Source organism: Herpailurus yagouaroundi, unplaced genomic scaffold (genome assembly GCF_014898765.1).
Source record: "Herpailurus yagouaroundi ecotype Mexico unplaced genomic scaffold, PumYag 139, whole genome shotgun sequence".
NCBI classification, from domain to species: domain Eukaryota; kingdom Metazoa; phylum Chordata; class Mammalia; order Carnivora; family Felidae; genus Herpailurus; species Herpailurus yagouaroundi.
Genome location: NW_024412394.1, coordinates 15,541,284 through 15,562,443, shown reverse-complemented (window position 1 = coordinate 15,562,443; position 21,160 = coordinate 15,541,284). Strand labels below are relative to the sequence as shown.

Here is a 21,160-nt window from a genome sequence, read left to right as displayed (position 1 = left end):
TTTTTTTTTTTTTTTTTTTTAGCAGTGAAGTCATTTACTGGTTGTTTATTTTTTTGGTACAACCACGAAATAGTGGGATATTGAATATGGGAGGCTCTGATTGTCTTGGGTTTCAGCTTAACATTCCATAGATGGGGTAGTTTTTATATACTCTAAAAACAAGCATCCTAAGTGGCAATTTGGAGTCAGTCATGCATTTAATATGTCTTGAACATTTTAAATTATACTTCTATTACCATGTTGTTTTTGGCAGAATTGTTTCCTAAAGAAAACCACTCCTTGATCTTGGCTCTCCCTGTCAGAATTTTGTGAATTCTGTAACATTCTTGGTCATGGTAGTCCAGTTTCCTAGTAACTTTGTTAATGTGCTGTGCAAGATTAAAAACTTGAGTATGTAGTATATCAAATTGTGAATTAATGGGACTTAATGTAACAGCATATCAATATTTGAAGATATTCGTACTTGATACACTGTTAAGGAAAGTTTGGCTCCAAATTTTAAGCTGGAGGGTCACTGGCATAACTTAGAAAAGAATCACAAGTACATGATTTTTTAGATTTTTGGTACATACATCGAGAAGTGTATACAAGTTGAATTGTCGGTACTGATCCTCAGAACAACCAATAAAAACTGAATTATGAAAGAAAAAAATGAAATTGTCTGTAGTAGTTTTATTGAATTTTGAAAATGTCATCTCTTCATCTTCCTCTTTGTCCAATTTTAGCAGCTATCAACCCATCTTTGGATATAGTTGCTACACAATTTCATAGCCTGCATAACAGCAGGTCACTTTAATGAGAGCAAACATCTAAGCCAAGATAAAGTGGTTGTATGTTGGTCTACTAGCAACGAAATACATCCAATGGCAGCAACTCTTAGGAAAAGCTGGTTAGAATACAAAAATGGCTCAAGTTACTTTGTACATGATGAAGCCCAAATGGGAAATCTGAACTTCTCTCTGCTCATTTTCCTTCTTTCCTCTCCCTTCCTCAAAGTTGAGTATTTCTTGACAATGAGTGAAACATCAGAGGATTTAGAAGACTTTTGTTTGAAAACTAAGCCAAACTGAACGATTTACATACTTAATTTTGACAGGTGCACCTGCATTTATCTTTTGGTTGAGAATGCCAGGAAATTCTATCCAACCAAATAAAGTAAATCCTGTAATTTTAGGTTCCAGTGCAGGTGAGTCATATTTAAACAAAACTTGTTTGTTAAACATATGCCCAACTGAAAGTTGAGGAAAATAGAAGGGCTCCTATAAGATAGGAATTTTAAATGACAGTGCACTAAGTTCTGCCACATATCTGTATAGGCTACCCATTCACCTTCCAAATCATAGTTTACCTTGCCCCTTTTATGCTATATATGAACACTATCTGCCATTCCAAAATATATATGTTTTAGCCTTGAAAGTTTGTGGCAAGTGGCACTCTCCACTTGTGGAGAGGAAGTGTTCCATAGCTGTCATGGTCTGTGCATATGAAAACTTAGGTGAGTGAGGATACTCCATAGGACAGTCATCTGAATTATTGGGACCCCACACAGTTAAATTTTACTTTTATTTGGGTCTGTGATTAACTCTTGAATTCGTCACAAAGGGTATACCAAAATTTAGTCTTCGAAGAAAATATTGTGTATGTTTTCGATTGCCTGCCACGTGCCAGAAGATACTGTAGACCTCTCAAAATTAGATCACATACTTTTCAAAGCTGTAAGAGGGTAATATGACCGGTTCATGCATGGTGAAGAACTGATTACTCAGTAAAAATGGTGAATAAAAATTCCAGCAGACATGCAATAACCTTGAATGGATGCTCTGAGAGAAATAGCAGACATTTAATTAACTCATCTTTCCCATCAAAAGCTATTGTAAACATCATGATTAATGAGAAAGATCTGTAAGTTGGGGCTCTGTTCGTCACTCTAAAAACAAAAGTTCCAAGTTTCCAAGTGAGGGGCTTCACAGATTTTGTATTACCTTGTACTTTTAGTTCCTTTGCCTGGCACTTAGCAGGCAGTCCCAAGTATAGCAAAATGTTTTCTTTAAACGCTGCACCGCAGGTTTCCTTTCTTGAAGACTTCCTCTAAGATCTATTAATGTTCTCCTTGACCATTATTTCCTAAAAGGATATTGCTTTTGACTCTTTCATTAAAGCTCCCTAGGGTTCCACATGACAGTGTGGTCTCCCTTACTGCAATGAGCTTTAGTTGGAACTTTTTAACTAAGGTTGTGTTTCTGCCTGGAGGGTATCAACACAATTATGGGACCTTCTACCTTAACTGACAAGATCGTCTAGGCTAGAAAGAAAATTGATGAGAAATTGCAGTTGTTTTTAAAAATTTTTTTACTGTTTATTTATTTTCGACAAAGAGAAAAAAACAGAGCATGAGTGGGAAAGGGTCAGAGAGAGAGGGAGACACAGAATGTGAAGCAGGCTCCAGGCTCTGAACTGTCAGCACAGAGCCCGATGTGGGGGCTCAAAGTCATGAGCTGTGAGATTATGACCTGAGCCAAAGTCGGACACTGAAACAACTGAGCCATCCAGGTGCCCCAAGAAATTACATTTATTTGTTATTTTATTTTACAAATAAATAAAAGCAAATCAGACAATATACTGTAGTGTACAGAAAAGACTTTTAATATATTCAAATGATAATTTACTCATATTATATATATATATACACACACACACACACACACACACACACACACACACACACACATATACTTATTACTACAATGAGAAAAGGTTTATAGAAAGGGGTTTTTGTTTGATTTTTCTTTTAAGGGATAAATGTGCTTAGGTTTCTTTTAGATAAAGTATGCTTTGATAATAGTGGAATATATTCAACATCTAGTCAATAACCAACCAAAGAAATATGGTCATGCTACCTCCAAAGGCAAAGACACCTGGCAAATCTTAATTATGCCACAAAAATCCAGGGGGTTATGTAAAAGAATTAAGGCATTTGGGGATTTCTCAAGTTCCAGATAACCACACAGAAAATGCAAGTCATGAGCTAAAGGATAATAATGCTAGCAAACAATTATGTTTCTATGTACCAGCTACTACACACACTTTATATATGACAGTACCACATATCCACTGCACTAGCCAATAAATGAGTTCAATTCAGTCACTGTAAATCATTAGATTGTGACTGTTCCTTGTTTCATGGCTTCAGGCAAATAACCAGAGATACAGCAACAGAAATGTGAGTTCTCAGTTTTGGCAACTACTCAAAACAGTTTTTAGGACATTAGATGCTAACAGATCTATAAGGCTAATTTTAAGTGTGTATTGGAAATACATCCTGAAGAAGACTCACCCTTTGCAATATCATCACAAGTAACAGTTTTATAAATTCATAGGCATTAAATTAATATGGAACAGTCTAAAAAAAAAAAAAAACCTCATTAAGAGGCATCCAGTCTCTTATAGGCTTCTTCAATGAAAGTTAACATATTCTTCATCTGGGGTGAATTATGGAGAACATCCAAGTCCTTCAGAAGAGCATTATGGTTTGGAATTAACGTCAGAATTTCTTTCTGTGGGTATAACAGAATTAGTTTAAAATTAAAAAAAAAATTGAGATATAATTGACATAGAACATTAATTTCAGGTATACAACACAATGATGTAGTATTTGTATATTCTGCAAAACGATCACCACAATGAGTCTAGTTAACAATTATCACCATACATAGCTACAAATTCTTCCTGTGATGTGAACTTCTAAGATTTACTCTCTTAGGAACTTTCAAATATACAGTACAGTATTATTGACTAGTTACTGTATTCTACATTATATCCTCACATTGATTTCATAACTGGAAGTTTATACTTTTTGACCATATTCACCCATATAATTAGTTTTTAACCTTTTATTATAAGAAATGTCAATTATGTTAGAGAAAATGGTACAAAGCCTCATATATCCATCATCCAAACTTCAGTACTCATCAACTTATTTCTGTTCTTTCAAATTTGTATTATTCTGTTTTCCCTCTGCCCATTTCCTCTCCTTTCACCCTAAATGGATTATACATAAGCCTATTTTAAATTGTTATGTTTTAAAGTTTATTTATTTTGAGAGAGAGAGAGGGAATGAGCATGAGTGGGGAGGGGCAGAGAAAGAGGGAGAGAAAGAGTCCCAAGCAGGCTCCGCACTGACAGGGGGCTTGATCTCACAAATCATGAGATCATGAACCGAGCTGAAATCAAGAATTGGATGCTTAACCGGTGACTGAGTCACCCAGGTGCCCTATTATAAACATTTACACTATAATACCTACTGGGAACCTGTGAAGGCAGATACCAGCATATAGTCGGCTACAAATAACACAGCACTATTTTATGAAGAGTTATAGGCCATTTTTAGAAGCATAAACTCAACTATTGGAATTTACTTCCAGAAATCTATCCTACACTTATGACCACACAAATATGTAAAGATGTATGTATAAGGGTGTACTGAGCAAATAATTGCAAATAGTCTTCATTTTAGTAATTCACAAATTATGGAATGGTATATTCATATAATGGGATGTTATAAAGCTATTGACAAGAATGAGACAGATCTACAAGATGCTCACAAAGAAATATGTTCAAACCATTTTGTCAAATGAGAAAAATAATGTTTACTAAAAACTTATGTATTTCATTTGTTTTAAAAAAAGAAAAGGATATTATGGTTTTATATATGCAATTCATAACTGGTGATATAGTTGATACGGTAAATTGGCATTTACCTGAAGTGTGGGAGCTTTGAGACTCTTCTGAGAAAGTTCTGGAAGACAGAGTACCCCACTATCTATCTGAAACATCTAAAGTTGAAAAAGAAAGCTACAGATTATTTCAAAAGGCTGATTTCTCTCTTCTTACATTCAAAAGTTGTCTTGGTGGAAGATAAGCATTAAAACTTTTATCCACACTCTAGCAATACATTATTAAGCAATTACCTGTTTTACTTTCTCTTCCTCTTCTTCCACCTCACTTGTCAGAATTTGAATTTTGTTCTTTAGGCTGTGAATATTCCCAGTCATTGACTCTATGGTCTCTAGTATTTTATCTATTTCCTCCTGAGTCCGAAATAAAAAGTTAATATTTTAAACTGAATATATTATTAATTGAAACCCAAATAGGTATTAATATACATATACATATTTTTAAAAAATATCTCATACAGTGAAACACTTTTGGAAGAAACCGGTATATTTCTTTTTTTCTCTTTCAAAAAGTAGACTTCCTAGAAACTAATTTACCAATATAATAATGCATTGTAAGGAAACTTAATTTCCCTGGAGCAAGGAGATCTATATACCCCATGTACAAGAATATTTCCTCAAAAACTAGGCAAAACTGCTACAATCAGAGATCCTGGAAGATCCGTGCAAATGTGGCAGAGCCCCAGGACTGATGGCCTAAAAATCTGTGCTTTGCCTGTTCGTCTCTATCCCCACCACACAAACCTGGCAATCACTCATCTTTCTATTCTCCAGTTTTCCCACTTCTGGAGCACTGTCATGTTATATAGTTGCAGTAATACAGTATGTGTAGCCTTTTCAGTTTGGTTTCTTTTATAATATGCATTTAAGGTTCCTCCATGTCTCATTAGGGCTTAATAGCTCATTTCTTTTTAGTGGTGAATAATATTGTCTGATGTGCCACAGTTTATTTATCCATTTGCCTACTGAAGGACATCTTGGACTTTTCCAACTTTTGGCAATTATGAATAAAAGCTACCACAAACACCCATATGCAATATACCAAGGAGCGTGATTGCTGGATTGTGTGGTAAGAGTATGTTTCATTTTAAGACGCTGCCAAACCGTATTCCCAAGTGCTGTACCATTTAGCATTCCCACCAGCTAGAGTTCTGTTGCTCCACATCCTTGTCTGCATTTATTGTTTTCCATGTTCTAGATTCTGGTCATTATAATAAGTGCATATGAAGTCTCTTTTCATCTCTTGTTTTCCACTCCAATTTTTTTGGTTACTTCCAGTTTACTTGTACTAGAAACTAGAGAGTTTGCCTTGTAGCATTTGCTGGTCAAGTTTCACCTGTTCCTCAGCCCTGAATTTCCTGTGACTTGGCTTTTGGATTTTGAAGAGTGCTGTCCAATACCACTATATGTAAGGTGCATGTATTCCCTTCCTGCCATAACAAACACAAACTTGGTGGCTTAAAACAGAAATTTATTCTCTCACAGTTCTTGAAGGCAGATGTCCAAAGCAAGGTGTTGGCAGGGCAGATTCCAGATCCCTCTGGAATATCTAAGGGAGAATCCTCTCTTGGTTCTTCTGGCTTCTATGGCTACAGCACTCCAATTTCTGCATCTTTTTTTTTTTTCCCCACACAGACTTTTCCTCCACGTCTCCGCATAAGGCCACTTTTGTCTCTTTACTAGACAACTCTCTTTGGATTGAGGGCCCACCCAAGATAATCCAGGATGATCTCGAGATCCTTAATTATATCTGGGAAGACTCTTTCCAAATAAGGTCACATTCGCAGGTTCCAGGGTTAGGACTTGGGCATCTTATTTTGGGGGCCACCATATGACCCAACCCAGAGGGAATGAATAACAGCACTGGATACAGAAAACAGTATTAATAGGACTACAAATTTCCATTGTAATTAAAAAATTATTTTGTTGCATCACTTTGGTTACCTTCTTCGGGTATTCCTACCCTACCTATGCCATATCTTCTTTGCTGAGCTCTTACATTTGTCACTTTTTCTCAATACCTTTAAAAATTTCCATGTTTCTTTTTGATTCTTAAAATTTTCTCTTTATTTTGTTTATTGTAAGTATTATCTGTTGTGTTTAATTCTCCTTCTAATTTAGTCTGTACACCTGAAAGGTTTCTTTCTTTTACTTTTAATTCTTCCCTGAATTCTGTAGCTGCAGTTTTTGGTATCTCTAATCCTGATTAGTGATTTTTTCCATACCCTCTATAGTTTTTCTGAATTTCTTTTTGTTTGCTTGACAATTAGGTTAGTGTTCATCTGTTTTGTGAACACATGTTTTTGGTATGCTTTTGTTATCTGTGGATTATTTTTTGTCCTTATTTGTACATTTTCTTATGTTAACTTTGGTTGTGAAATTCTATGGTTCTGTTCTTATGCAGAGATCCACAGAGATTAAACACTAAGGCCCAGCAGATCTTTTACCACCTTCTCAGAGTCACTCCAAGACTTTGCTGACTGCCTTTTCCCTAGTATCATCACGGAGTGAGAGAGCTCAATGAACACACTGTTGTTGCATGAATACAACTTGTTACTCATTAGCTGATACAGGTTTTGGAAAGTCACCATCAAGAATAACTCTAGGCTACAGTGGGGAAAAGCAGCAGTTCTAAGACACACAGCGGAAAACTGATGGATACAGACAAAACCTACAAACTCCTAGTTCAAAGGCTCTATTATATCAATGAAGAACTCTTATACCCAAAATGCCAACAGTGCTTCCATTGAGTAACTGAATATTAAGCAAGCAAAACCAGGACTGTTGTAATGTTGTGATATAAAAAATACGTATTTGGTCTTCATCCCTGGTTTCTGGCACAGAGCCTCTAAAATCCTTGTAATCTGCTGAGTGATTGGGGTGACAGCAGCATCTTTTCTATTCATAATAAGCCCCTTTCAACCTTACCTGAGTTTATGCTAATAATGAATGATTTAGAGAGGACAGAGTCTGGTTGCCAGAGCAACCCACCATGTCAGTACAGGGTTGGAACTTTTAGCCCCACTCCTCGATCTCCTGAGAAGGGGAAAGGGGCTGGATATTCAGTTATGCTCACGTGATGAAGGATCCATAAAAACTGTAAACACTGGGTTCAGAGAGCTTCTAGGTTAGCGAACACGTTGGGGTGCTGGGAGGGCAACACTCTTCCCCTATATCCTGCCCTATGTATCTCTTCCACTTAGCTGTTCTTGAATGTATCCTTTATAATGAACAGGTAATAGTAAGTAAAGTGACTTCCTGAATTCTGTAAGCTGTTCTAGCAAATTACTGAAAGTGAGGAGAGGGTCATGGCAATACCTGATTTGTACTTGGTTGGTCAGAAGTACAGGAGTGGATGGCAACTGTCATCTGAAGTGGGGGGCAGTCTTGTGAGACTGAGCCCTTAACCTGTGGGGTCTGTACTAATTTCAGGTAGTGTCAGAATTGAATGAAATTGTAGGACACCTAGTTGGTGTCTGCAGAGAACTGGAAAAGTGCTTCATGGAAAACCCACACATTTGGTGTCAGGGGTGCTGAGTACAGAGAAAACAGTTTTTTCCATTTAACTCTATTTACCCTTTTGGCATATGGAGGTCCAGTTTTTGCTGTAAAACAGAAATGCTTCCAAGTATTATAAAAATCACAGTATCATTTACGATGTTTGATCACTTTCAAGTGGTTTATGCAAATATTAAATGTTAAGATAACATTTGCCATCATTTACTTTAAAATCACCTTAAAAAAAAAAAGTCAAACTCACAAAAAAGAGTAACAAAGTGGTTACCAGGGCCTGGGGGATGGAGGAAATGGGGAGAGGTTAGGAAAGGGTACAAATTTTCAGCTATAAGATGAATGAGGTGTGACGACCTAGTGTGAAACAAGGTGATTATAACTGACAACACTGTACTGTACACTTAAAATTTGCTGAGAGAACTTAAATGTTCTTACCACACACAAAATAAAAAAATCATGTGAGGTGATGATGTGTGAATTTACCAGATGAGGGAATGCTTTCACAAAGTGTACATATATCAAGTCACTACAATGCACGCTTCAAATATCTTAAGATTATAGGCCTATAAAGCTGAAATAAAAAAAATAACCTGTATTAATGTCATCCAGGTGCTCATTACATGGTGGAACTATATCAGTAGTTAAAATATACTCTTAAAAAGTAGTAACAGTGGGATAAAAACTTGGCTATCATCTCACAACACGAAGGAAGTGGAGTTTCTATTTAAAACGTATATGATTCATTAATTTATAATATATGTAAATTATATACATTTCATTAATTTATAATATATGTAAATTTGTTGCTCAGAATCAAATCCATCCAATGTTGATTGTATGGAAAAACCAGAATAAAATGTGAATTCTGAATTATTAGAAATCCTTGGGCATGCACATTCCTTGCATAAACTACCACCCAAACTGTATTTTCTGAATTGCTAACAAAGACCTATGTGCCATTACCCACAAACTGCTCTGAAGTGGCTAAGGGATATAACGTCTAACTATTTAATAAACCCCCTAAGTTTGCTTTTCTTAAATGTTCAAATATTGACTAATTAAAAGTCTGAAGTTAATCATGATACCCAATGTTATCTCCCATTACCTTCTACAAGAAAATGATCAAGAATCAGAATTTGAAGTTGGGCTAAGGTCTACATCATAACTTGAAGCAGTATGTGTAAGTTTTAGCTAAAAGTATTGGATGTCTCTTTTTTCACATTTGTAAAATGAGATCACATGGCATAGACCTCTTTAAGTCATTTTTAGAATTAAGGGATATAAGTGCCTAGAGTAGTGCCTAGAACATAGAGAGCCCTCATTACATGTTAGCTATAATGATAATAAACAACAATAATAATGATGACCATGCTCTTCTTGTCAATAAGTACCATATACAGAATGGAAAAACTAATATAATGTTTTGAAATTCTATAGCATTTAGTGATGACCTCCTGTAATTTGATAATCCAAAATAGTAGTCCAGTTAAAGTCAGATAAAAAAAATAGAATTGCTAATCATTAATATATTAGAAGTACTTTTAACTTTAGAGGCCCAAAGTTTAGGCAAAGTTTTTGCTTTGACTAATAATAATAAAAATAATAATAATAATTTAATGAATTACTTGTTCTAATATCAGTATTCATTACTCAGAGAATATCATGATAATTAAAATAATTTCTTGTTTTCTTCCCCTTTCTCCTAATTCTCTAATTACAGACTCCCTGTTCAAATATCATACCTGCAATAATGCCAGACCTTCTTCATTAGCTCTGTGCTCTGCCCTTTCCATTTTCAGTAGACTTGACACATTAGTTAAATCTTTCAGCTTTTTGGGAGGGACTTTAAGATTTTCACACAGTTGTAGCAATCTTAGGGATAAAATAAAAACATAATTATATTTACTTTTTTAGTACCATTATTTTTGTTTTTTGTTCTGTTTGAAGTACTGTTGCCATCTCTTCTCTGACCTCATATTCCCAAGGGCTATAATATTCTTTTATTAACAGTGGCTAACATTAGCAGTGAGTCACCCATAAAAAGCCATGACACATCATCTTTAAACCTTTCAATTTATTAAGATTTATCTCAAATCATAGGGCACTTAAGCTGCTTCAAGAAAGGAAAAAATTCTATTTTACATATTTAACAATTAATTGTATTATATACATTTATTTATACAATTTAATTTTTATACAATTTCATTTATACATATTTTAAAGTAAAACTTTCCTTGTATCTTCTGAAAGTGTTTCCTGGACTATTATAGCACATAATTCTATTGGTTATTGTGATTGTTGGATAAAAGATGGAACACTACTCTGTAAGTCATAATTATGACCCTGGATGCTATATTTCAGTTGTCTCAGACAATGTGACCAATGAAAAAGAACTTCTATATCAGTTACTCTAACAATGGCTTTGAAGATAAGTGAGTGCCATAGAGTTTAAGGCAAATAAAACATGAAGATTAAAGTGCTTTGTTCAGAGGCGCCTGGGTGGTTCAATTGGTTAAGTGTCTGACTTTGGCTCAGGTCATGATCTTGTGTTTCATGAGTTCAAGCCCAGTGTTACACTCTGTGCTGACAGCTCAGAGCCTGGAGCCTGCTCTGGATTCTGTGTCTCCTTCTCTCTGACCCTCTCCCGCTGTCTCTCTTTCTCTCAAAAATAAATAAACATTCAAAAAATAGAGTGCTTTGTCAAAAGTACTGTCATCATAAATACTATTCAATATTAAAGTTAAGAAATCCTTTCTAAATATATAAAGGAAAAAAATTGAAGAACAAATTAAAAACAAAAAGATAAAAAAACAAATTAAAAACAGAAAAAAATTAACAAAACAAGGCTAAGAAAGCCTCCTTCAAACCAGGTTGATTAGATCACCAATAGAAACTAACCTATTACTACCCTCACTTGTAGCAGGGAGCAATACAGCTTTCCTAGATTTGATTCTTGAATTCGAGGAAGAAATCAAGGAGGAATATCTAAATTTGGTTGCTTTTACCTAGCAGCAGCATTTTGGCATTCTCCAAAACCCTACAACTTAAGATTTGTAGGGTTTTAACAAGAGTGGAAACCAAAACTCATCCTCCAAAAAATACCAGATAAGAACAGTAAACTGTTAACTTCAAATTGCTCAACATGAAGGGAGTTAAAATTGACAAAATATTTTTTCAAATCCCAATACAAAACAATGAACTGTAGAAGTAGGCATTTTGTGATTTTCAGACTCTTTCCTTAATAAATTCTCTTAACTTCAGAATTGCATGCAGCAGCAGTTTAGAATATACATTTCCAAATTGTTCATCTTAAAACAATAGAAGCAACAACAATGAAAACCCAGTATGAAAGAAAAACTTTATATCCCACAAATGTCTGTTCTGATAACATAGGAACAGATCAGATTTTTACTAATTATGTTCTAACAATTTTCTATTGCATAACTATATTACCTTTTCTTTAGATAGTTAAGATGATACTGAACTTGTTCATGTTCTCTAATATTGTTACTCAAAATTGTTCTGGAAAAGAAAAAAGATATTGAATAAGTAGTAGTTTGAAATACAACTAATACAATGTTTACTTTTTTCTCTCTGATTTCTTTCATGTGTCTCATACTAGCCAGGAAGAATCAATCACTTTTTATTTTATGTTAATAAAATAAATAACTTAATGTTAATAAAATGTTAATAAAATATGTTAATATGTTATATATGTTAATATATATAATATAATATAATATAAAATATGTTAATAAAATAAATAACTTAAAATGTTAAATACATTTTAAGCAGAGATAGAATCAAAATTCTTTTTATTACATTTTATTATTGTAATTAATTTAGATGAGTTCAGTTTCTTGATGGCAGAATCCATCTTTATATCCCCTTTAGCACGATGGTAGCTTACGTATAGTGCCAATTCAACTCAACTTCTTCCTAAATATCCCTAGTAAGGGAACAACTTTAAAGTTTACAAATAGCAAGCTATGCCACATAGGCTTTGTTTTTCTTTCTTTGATGGAATGATAAGCTTCTGAAATTAATAAAGACTTCTTGCTTAAGGCTAATAGCATCACAAGACATTACGTGTATCTTCTTCTGAAAGAGAAAAATACCCTACCACCATAAAACAAATAATGACAGTTAAAAGGATACCGTTTGTAGGAAACATTTGAGTACAAATCAGGAGTGAAAAAATTTCATACTTACATTATTACTGATTCCATCATAGCTTGTAAATGCTCTCTGCTCCTCTTTGAAAGAGGCTGCCAGGTTTTTCTCTTGTTGAATGCTACCTTTACCCGTTTTAGATTAGTATTCTCTGTTCGTCCTGTTACTGGTGAGAGAAGAGACTCTGGTCAATCTCAAAGTTTTATGTTTTTACTTAGGAAGAGTTTCAAGTATAAATTTACTTTAAAAAGCTAATAGAATTACAAGAACCAAAATATTATAAAACTGCAGGAATCGTTTAACTTCTTTTTTATTGCACAGCCATAATATGTCAAGTGTCAAATATGAATATGCTGTCTATTATTATGTTAGCTAAAATATTAGTAGCTGACATTGCAGATACAAACCCAAGACAATTCTAAATGAAGAACCAGGCTACACTTATTAGGATTCAATATAAAAGTCTGGTTCCCAGAAATGATATAAATTAAAGAGCTTCATTGAGAAGACTAGAAAGCTATTTCTACCAAATGTTGAATGGCAACTGGAACAAAATATTCAGGGTCTCCTAGGTTGTTGATGTTGTTCTACTTATAAGGGATAAACAAAGGAGATATGCTACTGGCTCCTCTGAAGATTAGTTCTGGAGAGAAGGGAGATAAAATAATTATAATTAGAAGTATGCAAAGCATTACAAAAGAAAAAGTTCTATGTACTATGTGCACTACAGTAATATAAAACCAGAGGACCTAGCTTGGTCTTGGTGAGAAGACGGAGGGAATTCTTCAAAGAAGTGATGCTTAAGTAAAGATGACTGCTCCAAACTAACTTACTCCAAACAAAATTGGACAGTAGCTCCAAACTAATCTATACAATGGTGGTAGGACAGAAGTATATCTGTTTTAAAGAGAAATCAGTAGAGAAATCATGTGTCTCCATGTCACAAATCAGTAATAATTCAGACTATGGGACAGTGGTTTTTTTCTAGTTCCTATCAATTTAGAATCCTACACAATATTTTGCTAGAGGTGGTAAGTAAAATTTCAGTTGAAGAAAATAACTAACAAGTACTACTTATTCTTGCAAAAATGAGAATGCAGCTGTTTATCACTATCTTTTCCAGAACTCATAAACAAGATGCTGAGAATTTTTTCATGAATACAGATAGTATTGAGACCGACAGACAAGTTAAATAAGCTAGAGAAAATAAATACCTTCAGAAGGCAGATGCTTTGGATTTTTATTTTTTGCTGTGTTTCTAACCTAAAGGAAAAAACACATGCACACATAATTAAGCATCAGGTAAAAAGATAGCGTTTTTGATATATATTTGTCATGTACGTCGAAGAGTATCCATATATCTTCCGACAAGATGGAAAAAAGTAGATTGCCACTTCTGCAGAACAAGAGTGTGTATTTATCACAGGCAGCAGATATACTAAAGCAATTCCTGGACAATGGTGATAATGTACAGCAGAATTCCATACAATGTCAAAGAATGTTTTAAAGAAATTGTTAGTCATTTTGCCTGTGAAATAGTGTTATATACTTCACCTACAAAAAAACATAGGGAAAAACACATTTTTAAAATTATTTTATAATAAAAATTTTGGAAGAGAGGGGCACAATGATGGTACACAGAAGCTAATTTCTCCCAAAGTAATTTTTCTCTATGATAATAAATATATCTTCTCCTAACTCACAGATTTTCCTTTTAACATAGAATCTCTATACACTTTATTCCTAGTCTTCACATTTAAACCTTAGCAATGCCCCATTACCCCTTCCTGAAAATAATTCTCTGATCAGTATCTTTGGAAATTGAAATACATAATTTTCATCTGAGAACTTTTACAAATCATATTGCAATAGCTCCCACATAATATGAATTACTACAATTTGTAGTAAAACTGCCCTTTAGTCTTCACATATTCCTTCACATAGAACAGATGATATTTTCAATCACAATGTTCTAAATGATAAACTCAGTATTTTCATTACCTTTCTCTCTGGTAACTCCACTTCTTCATCATCAGTTTTTCGTTTTGGGTTTTTTTTTAACTGTTGAGGTCTTTTCTTGGAAGCCCCTGCTTTGTTAGACATCTTGATTAAACAGAACAATCATAACAAAAAGTCTGGAAAGATAAAAGGACACAGAAAAGCTTAAGCCTGCATAACGAATTTTGTTAAAAAGAGCTACTATACATGTTCCAAATTTGCTTTAAAAAAATCGTAATGAAAGTTTTGGGACAGTATTGTTTTTAGAACATTTAAACATATTTCAAAACAAACATCAGTTATTATTAAAGTAAGTGTGTCTAATTCAATTTCATTCTTAAAAATATCTTCCATTTTTATGGCTTTACAAAATTATGTGAAAATGCTTTTGCATTTCTTACTTTATACTTCCTCAATACAGTAACATTATCTCCATGTTTAGATCCAAGAAAATGGAAATATAAGGTATTAAATTGTCTTACTCTAGTCACAGATATTCTCCATTCTCCTTATGAAAGGAGATAATCTTTAGGATCATATTATGAATCTATGTTGTGGAAATTCAGGTGGAAAATTCACTCATAAGGATTTAAGCTCTAACTCTGCTTGGGCTATTTGCATTTTAAAAAAGCACAGAAGTATACTGATTACCCTGTCCTCCCACAAATTACAAACAGGCACAGAAGTGGATGAAGATGTCAATGACAACATTTAGAATGACTCCTTTTCCCTATCTACTAACTAGTAAGTCACCAAACTTTTCACTGTTAAAAGGAACAGAGGAATAGGATGTTTATTCTTGCATTAGACCATAAGGAGTAGGTAGCTTAGAAGTTAGGTACAGTATACATGGAGGGGTGTGTGAATGTGTTTGCAGACATACCTGGGAGATATTGCAGGTTCTGTTCTAGACCACTGCAATAAAATGAATACTGCAATAAAGTGAGTCAAATGAAATTTTTGGTTTCATTTGCATGTAAAAGTTATGTTTACATTATACTGTAGTCTAGTAAGTGTGCAATAACATTATGTCTAAAAACACAACCAATGTACATACCTTAATTAAAACATACTTTATGGCTGAAAAATGCTAACCATCATCTGAACATTCAGCAAGTCAATCACTGATCACCATAACAAATATCATAATAGTGGAAAAGTTTGAAATATTCCAAGAATTCCCAAAATGTAACAGAGACAGGAAGTGAGCAAATGTTGTTGGAAAAATGGAGTCAAAAGACTTGCTGATGCAGGATTGCCACAAACCTTCAATCTGTAAAGAACACGGTATCTGTGAAGTATGATAAAATGAGGTATACATATATGTGTGTGTATACATTACATATATATGTTTTCTAGGCATATACAGTTAGATATGTAAATTTCCATTTAAAATTTAAATGGAATTTAAAATTTAAAATTTTAGAGTTTAAATATATACGGAGATTGAGAGATAATAAAGGAGGTACTTCGGATAAATCTATTTCTTCAAATTTTAAAAGGTGAAGTTTCAAGATTTTTTTCAGTAAGATTAACACAAATAGTGAGACATAATTAATTGAACAATCACCAACTACACTTAAGGACTACTTGTAAGATCATTGACAAAAAGCCGTGAAAGTTAAAATACACTTTACCCTGCTCTTGAACAATGTGGTGCTTTACGCCTAGTCTCTCGTGTTATATTCCTGAGATGCCCGATTTTCTCAACTTGTCATCCATGCCCTTATACTTCCCCTACTTAAAAAAGCCAAACCACATGAGAGTTTCACTTGTGGACCTCTCCTGGAAGGCTGCCATATATACAGCAGTACAGGTTGTTCACTGAAGAGTATCTGGGCGAGGCAGCAAAAGAGGGCTGGAATTTAGTACTCACTTCATCCGATAGGTTAAAAATGGTGCAAATTCCTTCTCACTCCAATTATTGAGAGATGGAGTCTATGTTCCCTTATCTTAAATCCTGGCATTCTACTGTTTGAACAGTAGAATACGGTGGAAATGATTCTGTACCAGTTTCCTGGCCTAAACATGGAAAGAATCACAGCTTCAACTTCATCATGTTTAGGATATTTGGTCTAGGAACCCAGCTACCATGCTATAAGGAAGGCTAACTTGGAGAGGAACTGAAGCCCCAGGCAAAATCCCCAGCTGAACTCCCAACAAGCAGCCAGCACCAACTTGCCAGCCTGGCATGTACCTGAGCCACAATCAATATGCTGCAGCTGATCCTGTATGGAAAAGATATGAGTCAGTCCTACCAAGTTGTTTCTGATCCCAAATTCTGGAACAAAATAAATTATTATCTCAAGTTAAAAAAAAAAAAAAAAATCCTTCCCCAATACCTAGCATACAACACCCAAACTCTTTACCATGCCATTTACAGTCCTGAACAATCTAGCCCTGCCTAGCTCCATATTTTTCTCCCACTACTCCTTGTAAGACTCTCTCTCTCTCTCTCTCTCGTACATTTGAGGATTTCCTGAACACACTTTGAGTATGCATGCACTATGCCCTCTACCTGAGCTGCTCGCTTGCCTCCGTCCACCCTCCCAGAGCATGAACCACCTGTCCTCCATGCCTCCTAACCACACCACTCCACTCTAAAAGTCTGTGGGCTCTTATGGTCTCTAACTTTCCCCTGGCACTTATGTATAGTTTGGTTCTGCTTATCAATTTTTCTTGATATTCTTTATTCAAGAACATATAATTTACTGCTACTCCAAATTTAACTCACAAACTATGACAGTCCTTTTAAATATATAAAATGACAGTATCCCTTTAGAAACTTTTATTGCAATTTGGCAACAATTTTATGTATACTGAACTTGACTATAAAATAATTGGTTGTTTTTTTCTTTTTAAATGTCATTTTTCCAGTAATTTATTAAAAACAAACAAACAAACAAACACCACTTTCTTTTTTAGAGACGTTTTAGGTTCACAGCAAAATTAAGCAGCAAGTATGTAGAGTACCCATATACCCTCTGTAACCACTCACTACCCCCAGCCTCTTCCACTACCAACTTCCCACACCTGAGTGGTACATTTGCTACAATTCATGAACTTCCACTGATATATCATATCACCCAAAGTTTACTAGTGTTCATTCTTGATGTTATATACTCTACGGGTTTGACTAGTAATTAATTTTGGGTTGTACTGTACAAAAGAATCAGTTGTGACAGATTAAAAGTAAATAAATAAATAAATAAAAGTTGGTCTTTGACTACCGGCAAGAGGAGATGCACCATTTTCATCGATACCTATTTGAGGCACTAAACCATAGCGCAATAAGTTTCTCAACCTCCGCACTATCAACATTTTGGATGGGGTAACTCTTTGTTGTGGGGGATGCATTGTAAGATGTTTAGCAGCAGTTATGGTCTCTAGTTGCAAGCACCCTCTCTTTGCAGCCCCTCAGGTTGTGACAACTAAAACTGTCCCCTGGTGGGAATGGACATCAGATTGAGAACCACTGCCAAGAGCAAGTCAGGGATAAGGATAAATGGCCTAGTTCCCAATCTCAACTCTGCCATTTAACTAGCTGTACAATTTTAGGCAAGTAAAGTTGTTCAATTTCCCTACTGGTAAAATGGGTTAAAGTTAAAAAGCACCAACATTAAAGGTTTTTGTGAAGCTAAAATTTTGTACAGAATACGTAAAATGCTTAGAACATAGTAAGAATTCAATAAAGAACTGTCATAATTTTCTATCACTTTTGGGTTAATTGTAAAGGAACTAGAATAGAAATTTTAATATAAATGGAAAAGGAATAGAAATTTTGCCGTTTTAGATCCACAGGAAACCACAGCCTAGCGGTAGTGGGTAGAGACAGATATGAAAACAATTGCTATATAAAATTACATACCATGTGAAAAAGCTAGAAAAGACAAATAAATGAATGACTCGAAATGATGTGTGTGGGGGTGGGGGAAGAATGCTACATGCTATGCAGAAAAAAAAAAGTAACATGTGAACTACATTTTGAAATATTTAGCCAGAAGGACCAGGAATGAAGTATTTGAGAGAAAACAGCAAAAGCCTGATGGCAGAACAGTTTAAAAGAAACTGGTCTGTACAGGGACAGGGAAAATTCAGCGATATTTTAATGTGTATGGGAGTAATGGACAGAAATAAGACTGAGTAATGGGACAGAAATAAGACTGGAACGGTGGTTTGCGGCCAGACACTATACTGCAGTAAAGAATTTACCCTTACTCTGTAGGAAACAGGGAGACCTCCTACGCTGTCCTGTTTTCCTTATCTGTTTGCTGAAATTCGTGGAAACCAACTCTCTCAGCCTAGGGCTCTATATAGGCACACAGGGCGAGCGCCAAGTCTGGCAAAACACAAAAATACTCTATGTTTACCTCCTGACAAATGCCTCGGGATAGCAACGCTGCCGACGGAAGTTACCTTAGTACCCAAAGATATTAATCTCTAGAGCTGCACTTCGCCCCAAGATGGGCCGCAGGATATTATGGAAAACGAACGAGGAGGCGGATGAATTGGGGAAAGGAGGAACTGAGGCGCCAGGCGTGGCTTCACTCCGGCCTCGCAAGTCAAACAGTTCAATCCTGGCCCCAAAAGTGATTTCCCTCTCACTGGAAAATCATCTCACGCTCCCGAAATACAAGCCGCGGAGACTGCCATAATCGCACTGGCCACAAAACTCATTCCGCAAGCTGGACGCACCCGCCGATAAAAAGCGTTCATTACTCACCAAAGGTGCCTATTGAATGCTCCAGTAGGCCAAACTCTGAGCAATTGGCGCCAAAACCGTTAAAAGTCAACAAGGCCCGGAAGTGGGCGGGTAGAAACCGGAAACCGGGGAGTAGAGAGGCGAGCATTCTAGCCCCCCTCTAACGTCATCAGAGGCGCGCCCACGGGAGCGCGACGAGATTGGCTGCAGGGAGGGCGGTGTCCGCCTACACCCCCTGACTCCTCCAGCTGACTTTTGCGCGAGCTCCGTGAGGGGTTCAGCTGTGTGGATCTCTGACTTCTAGGGCTGGGTCTTCCGAAGCCCAGCCGCCGTCTCTCACAGCCGAGGTCTGAGACAGGCAGGCCGTGAGTAAGACTGTGTATTTAGGGATGTCACCTTTCACTGCCCTCCATTCTTCTGACTCCTCTCTCCCCATTTATCCTTGTCCTCTGAGCCTGTCCTTTTTCTCCTCCCGACTTCCTTATTTACCTTCCCACTGTGAGGGCATCCCGCTCTCCCCTATCTTCTTGGGTTTAAAGTCTCGACCGACTTCCTTCAGCGTGATCAGTGGGAATTCGGAGGTACTTCTGGAAAGAAGGTGTTAGTTCGCCTCGGGGGCCATGTCGCCATCTTCCCCCGGGTACCCCAAAACCCCGAGATGCCGCTCGGCAGAGGGCGCTTGCAAGATTGCAGAGGGGTGCGCGGGCGCCACAGCTGTCTCTCTTCTAGGCTGCAGCTCTTGTTACTGTGAGGTTATTTGTAAAAGGTGGAGGACTGAAAATGACTTTGTCTATACTTGTGGAGTGAAGGGTAAGAGGAGAAATAGGAAAGAGAGGTCTAAATTAACATAAAATTATAATTTACTAACTTGTTCTGTTTTATCTTGAAAGAGCAATCTTTGAGACGCTGGAAACCTTGGATAGTGTGTGTATGTGTGTAAAGTTTTAAATCACTTGATGATTTTTCTCCCATCATTTTCTAATATTTAATGATACACTTATGCTAATATTAAATACAATTTGCATGCTGTGTCTTGTTGCATGCTCCAACCCAAATTGTTTGAACATTGATTGAAGGTGGTTAGCCTTTCCTAAAGTATTAATGTGGAACCACATATTAACAGAACTTGAGAGTTATTTGATTCAGAACGGTAGGTATTTTACCCATATTTTGGGAGGGTCTGTAGGGATGGGCTTCATCATTACTCTTTAACATATTGTAATCATCAGTAACTTATATTTGTTTTACATGTTTTTTTCTTTGGATCCTTGAAGCCTCTTTATGGCGAGAAAAGGTCAGAAGTCCTGTTGCCATCAGTAGTAGTTGTGATGTCTGTTTCCAGCCTTTGATTTTCTGGAATTTGCCATGTGTTTTTCTGGAAGTCACTAAATAGAGGGCTCTTTCCTATCATTTGTCCAGGTTTGGGGAACCAGTATTTTATGCAAATGAGTGTGATATATTCTGTCTACAATCTCATATCAGGCAGTTTTCAAATTACCTTTTATGTCATTGCTGTAATGTTTCAGTTATAAATTATTTCTCTCACCTATTTTTAAGCTAGTACATGTAGTTTATGCTTGCATTATGCTTGCAAGAAGATGGATGACAAGGACCCCATGGATATAATAGAGTAAAAATCATAGTAGCTTTAAAAGAATAAAGGGAATTGTTTTGTTGTATTTCTTTTTACATTTTGTTCTGTGTACTTTGTACCCAGTTGAACATACTGCATTTACAATGTTTAATCCTGATTCTTTCACTTAATACTTTTTTTTAAAGATTTTTTTTGACGTTTATTTATTTTTGAGAGACAGAACGCGAGTGGGGGAGGAGCAGAGAGAGAGGGAGACACAGAATCCAAAGCAGGCTCCATCCAGACTCTGAGCTGTCAGCACAGAACCCCATGCAGGGCTCGAACTCATGAACCGTGAGATCATGACCTGAGCCAAGTCAGACGCTTAACCAACTGAGCCACCCAGGCACCCCTCACTTAATACTTTTTGAGCCTGTCTCCTTTTTAAAGAAACTGCATAACATATTT

General features: G+C 35.8%; 2 protein-coding genes across 7 annotated transcripts in view; one reads left to right on the top strand and one right to left on the bottom strand.

Moving 5' to 3' along the window:
* Nucleotides 1-2,780: 2,780 nt before the first annotated feature.
* On the bottom strand, nucleotides 2,781-19,814 carry CENPQ (centromere protein Q). 6 transcript variants are annotated; one of them, XM_040473731.1, is made up of 10 exons: nucleotides 19,609-19,814; nucleotides 15,301-15,332; nucleotides 14,421-14,554; nucleotides 13,634-13,682; nucleotides 12,459-12,585; nucleotides 11,700-11,768; nucleotides 9,989-10,118; nucleotides 4,968-5,087; nucleotides 4,758-4,832; nucleotides 2,781-3,554 (listed from the first exon to the last, which is right to left on the bottom strand). In XM_040473731.1, the coding sequence occupies exons 3-10, from the start codon at nucleotides 14,520-14,522 to the stop codon at nucleotides 3,423-3,425; spliced, it is 804 nt and encodes a 267-aa protein (XP_040329665.1). In that variant the 5' UTR covers nucleotides 14,523-14,554; nucleotides 15,301-15,332; nucleotides 19,609-19,814; the 3' UTR covers nucleotides 2,781-3,422. The 6 variants fall into 6 exon arrangements, with proteins under 6 accessions (XP_040329665.1, XP_040329663.1, XP_040329666.1 ...); XM_040473729.1 differs by lacking the exon at nucleotides 19,609-19,814 and adding an exon at nucleotides 19,141-19,332; XM_040473732.1 differs by lacking the exon at nucleotides 15,301-15,332.
* Nucleotides 19,369-21,160, top strand: part of MMUT (methylmalonyl-CoA mutase) — a 36,325-nt gene continuing 34,533 nt past the window's right edge. The window contains exon 1 of the mRNA XM_040473727.1: nucleotides 19,369-19,484. The gene's annotated coding sequence lies outside the window, so the exon portion shown is untranslated. The remainder of the gene's footprint in view (nucleotides 19,485-21,160) is intronic.

What these genes read in the sequence shown, in the direction of transcription:
- CENPQ (XM_040473731.1), bottom strand. Translation starts at nt 14,522, where the DNA reads ATGTCTAACAAAGCAGGGGCTTCCAAGAAAAGACCTCAACAGTTAAAA. An exon ending in AAGGTCTGGCATTATTGCAG is followed by an intron (nt 5,088 to 9,988) that starts GTATGATATTTG and finishes TTTCGGACTCAG; the next exon opens with GAGGAAATAGATAAAATACT. An exon ending in AGGAAGAGAAAGTAAAACAG is followed by an intron (nt 4,833 to 4,967) that starts GTAATTGCTTAA and finishes TTTCAACTTTAG; the next exon opens with ATGTTTCAGATAGATAGTGG.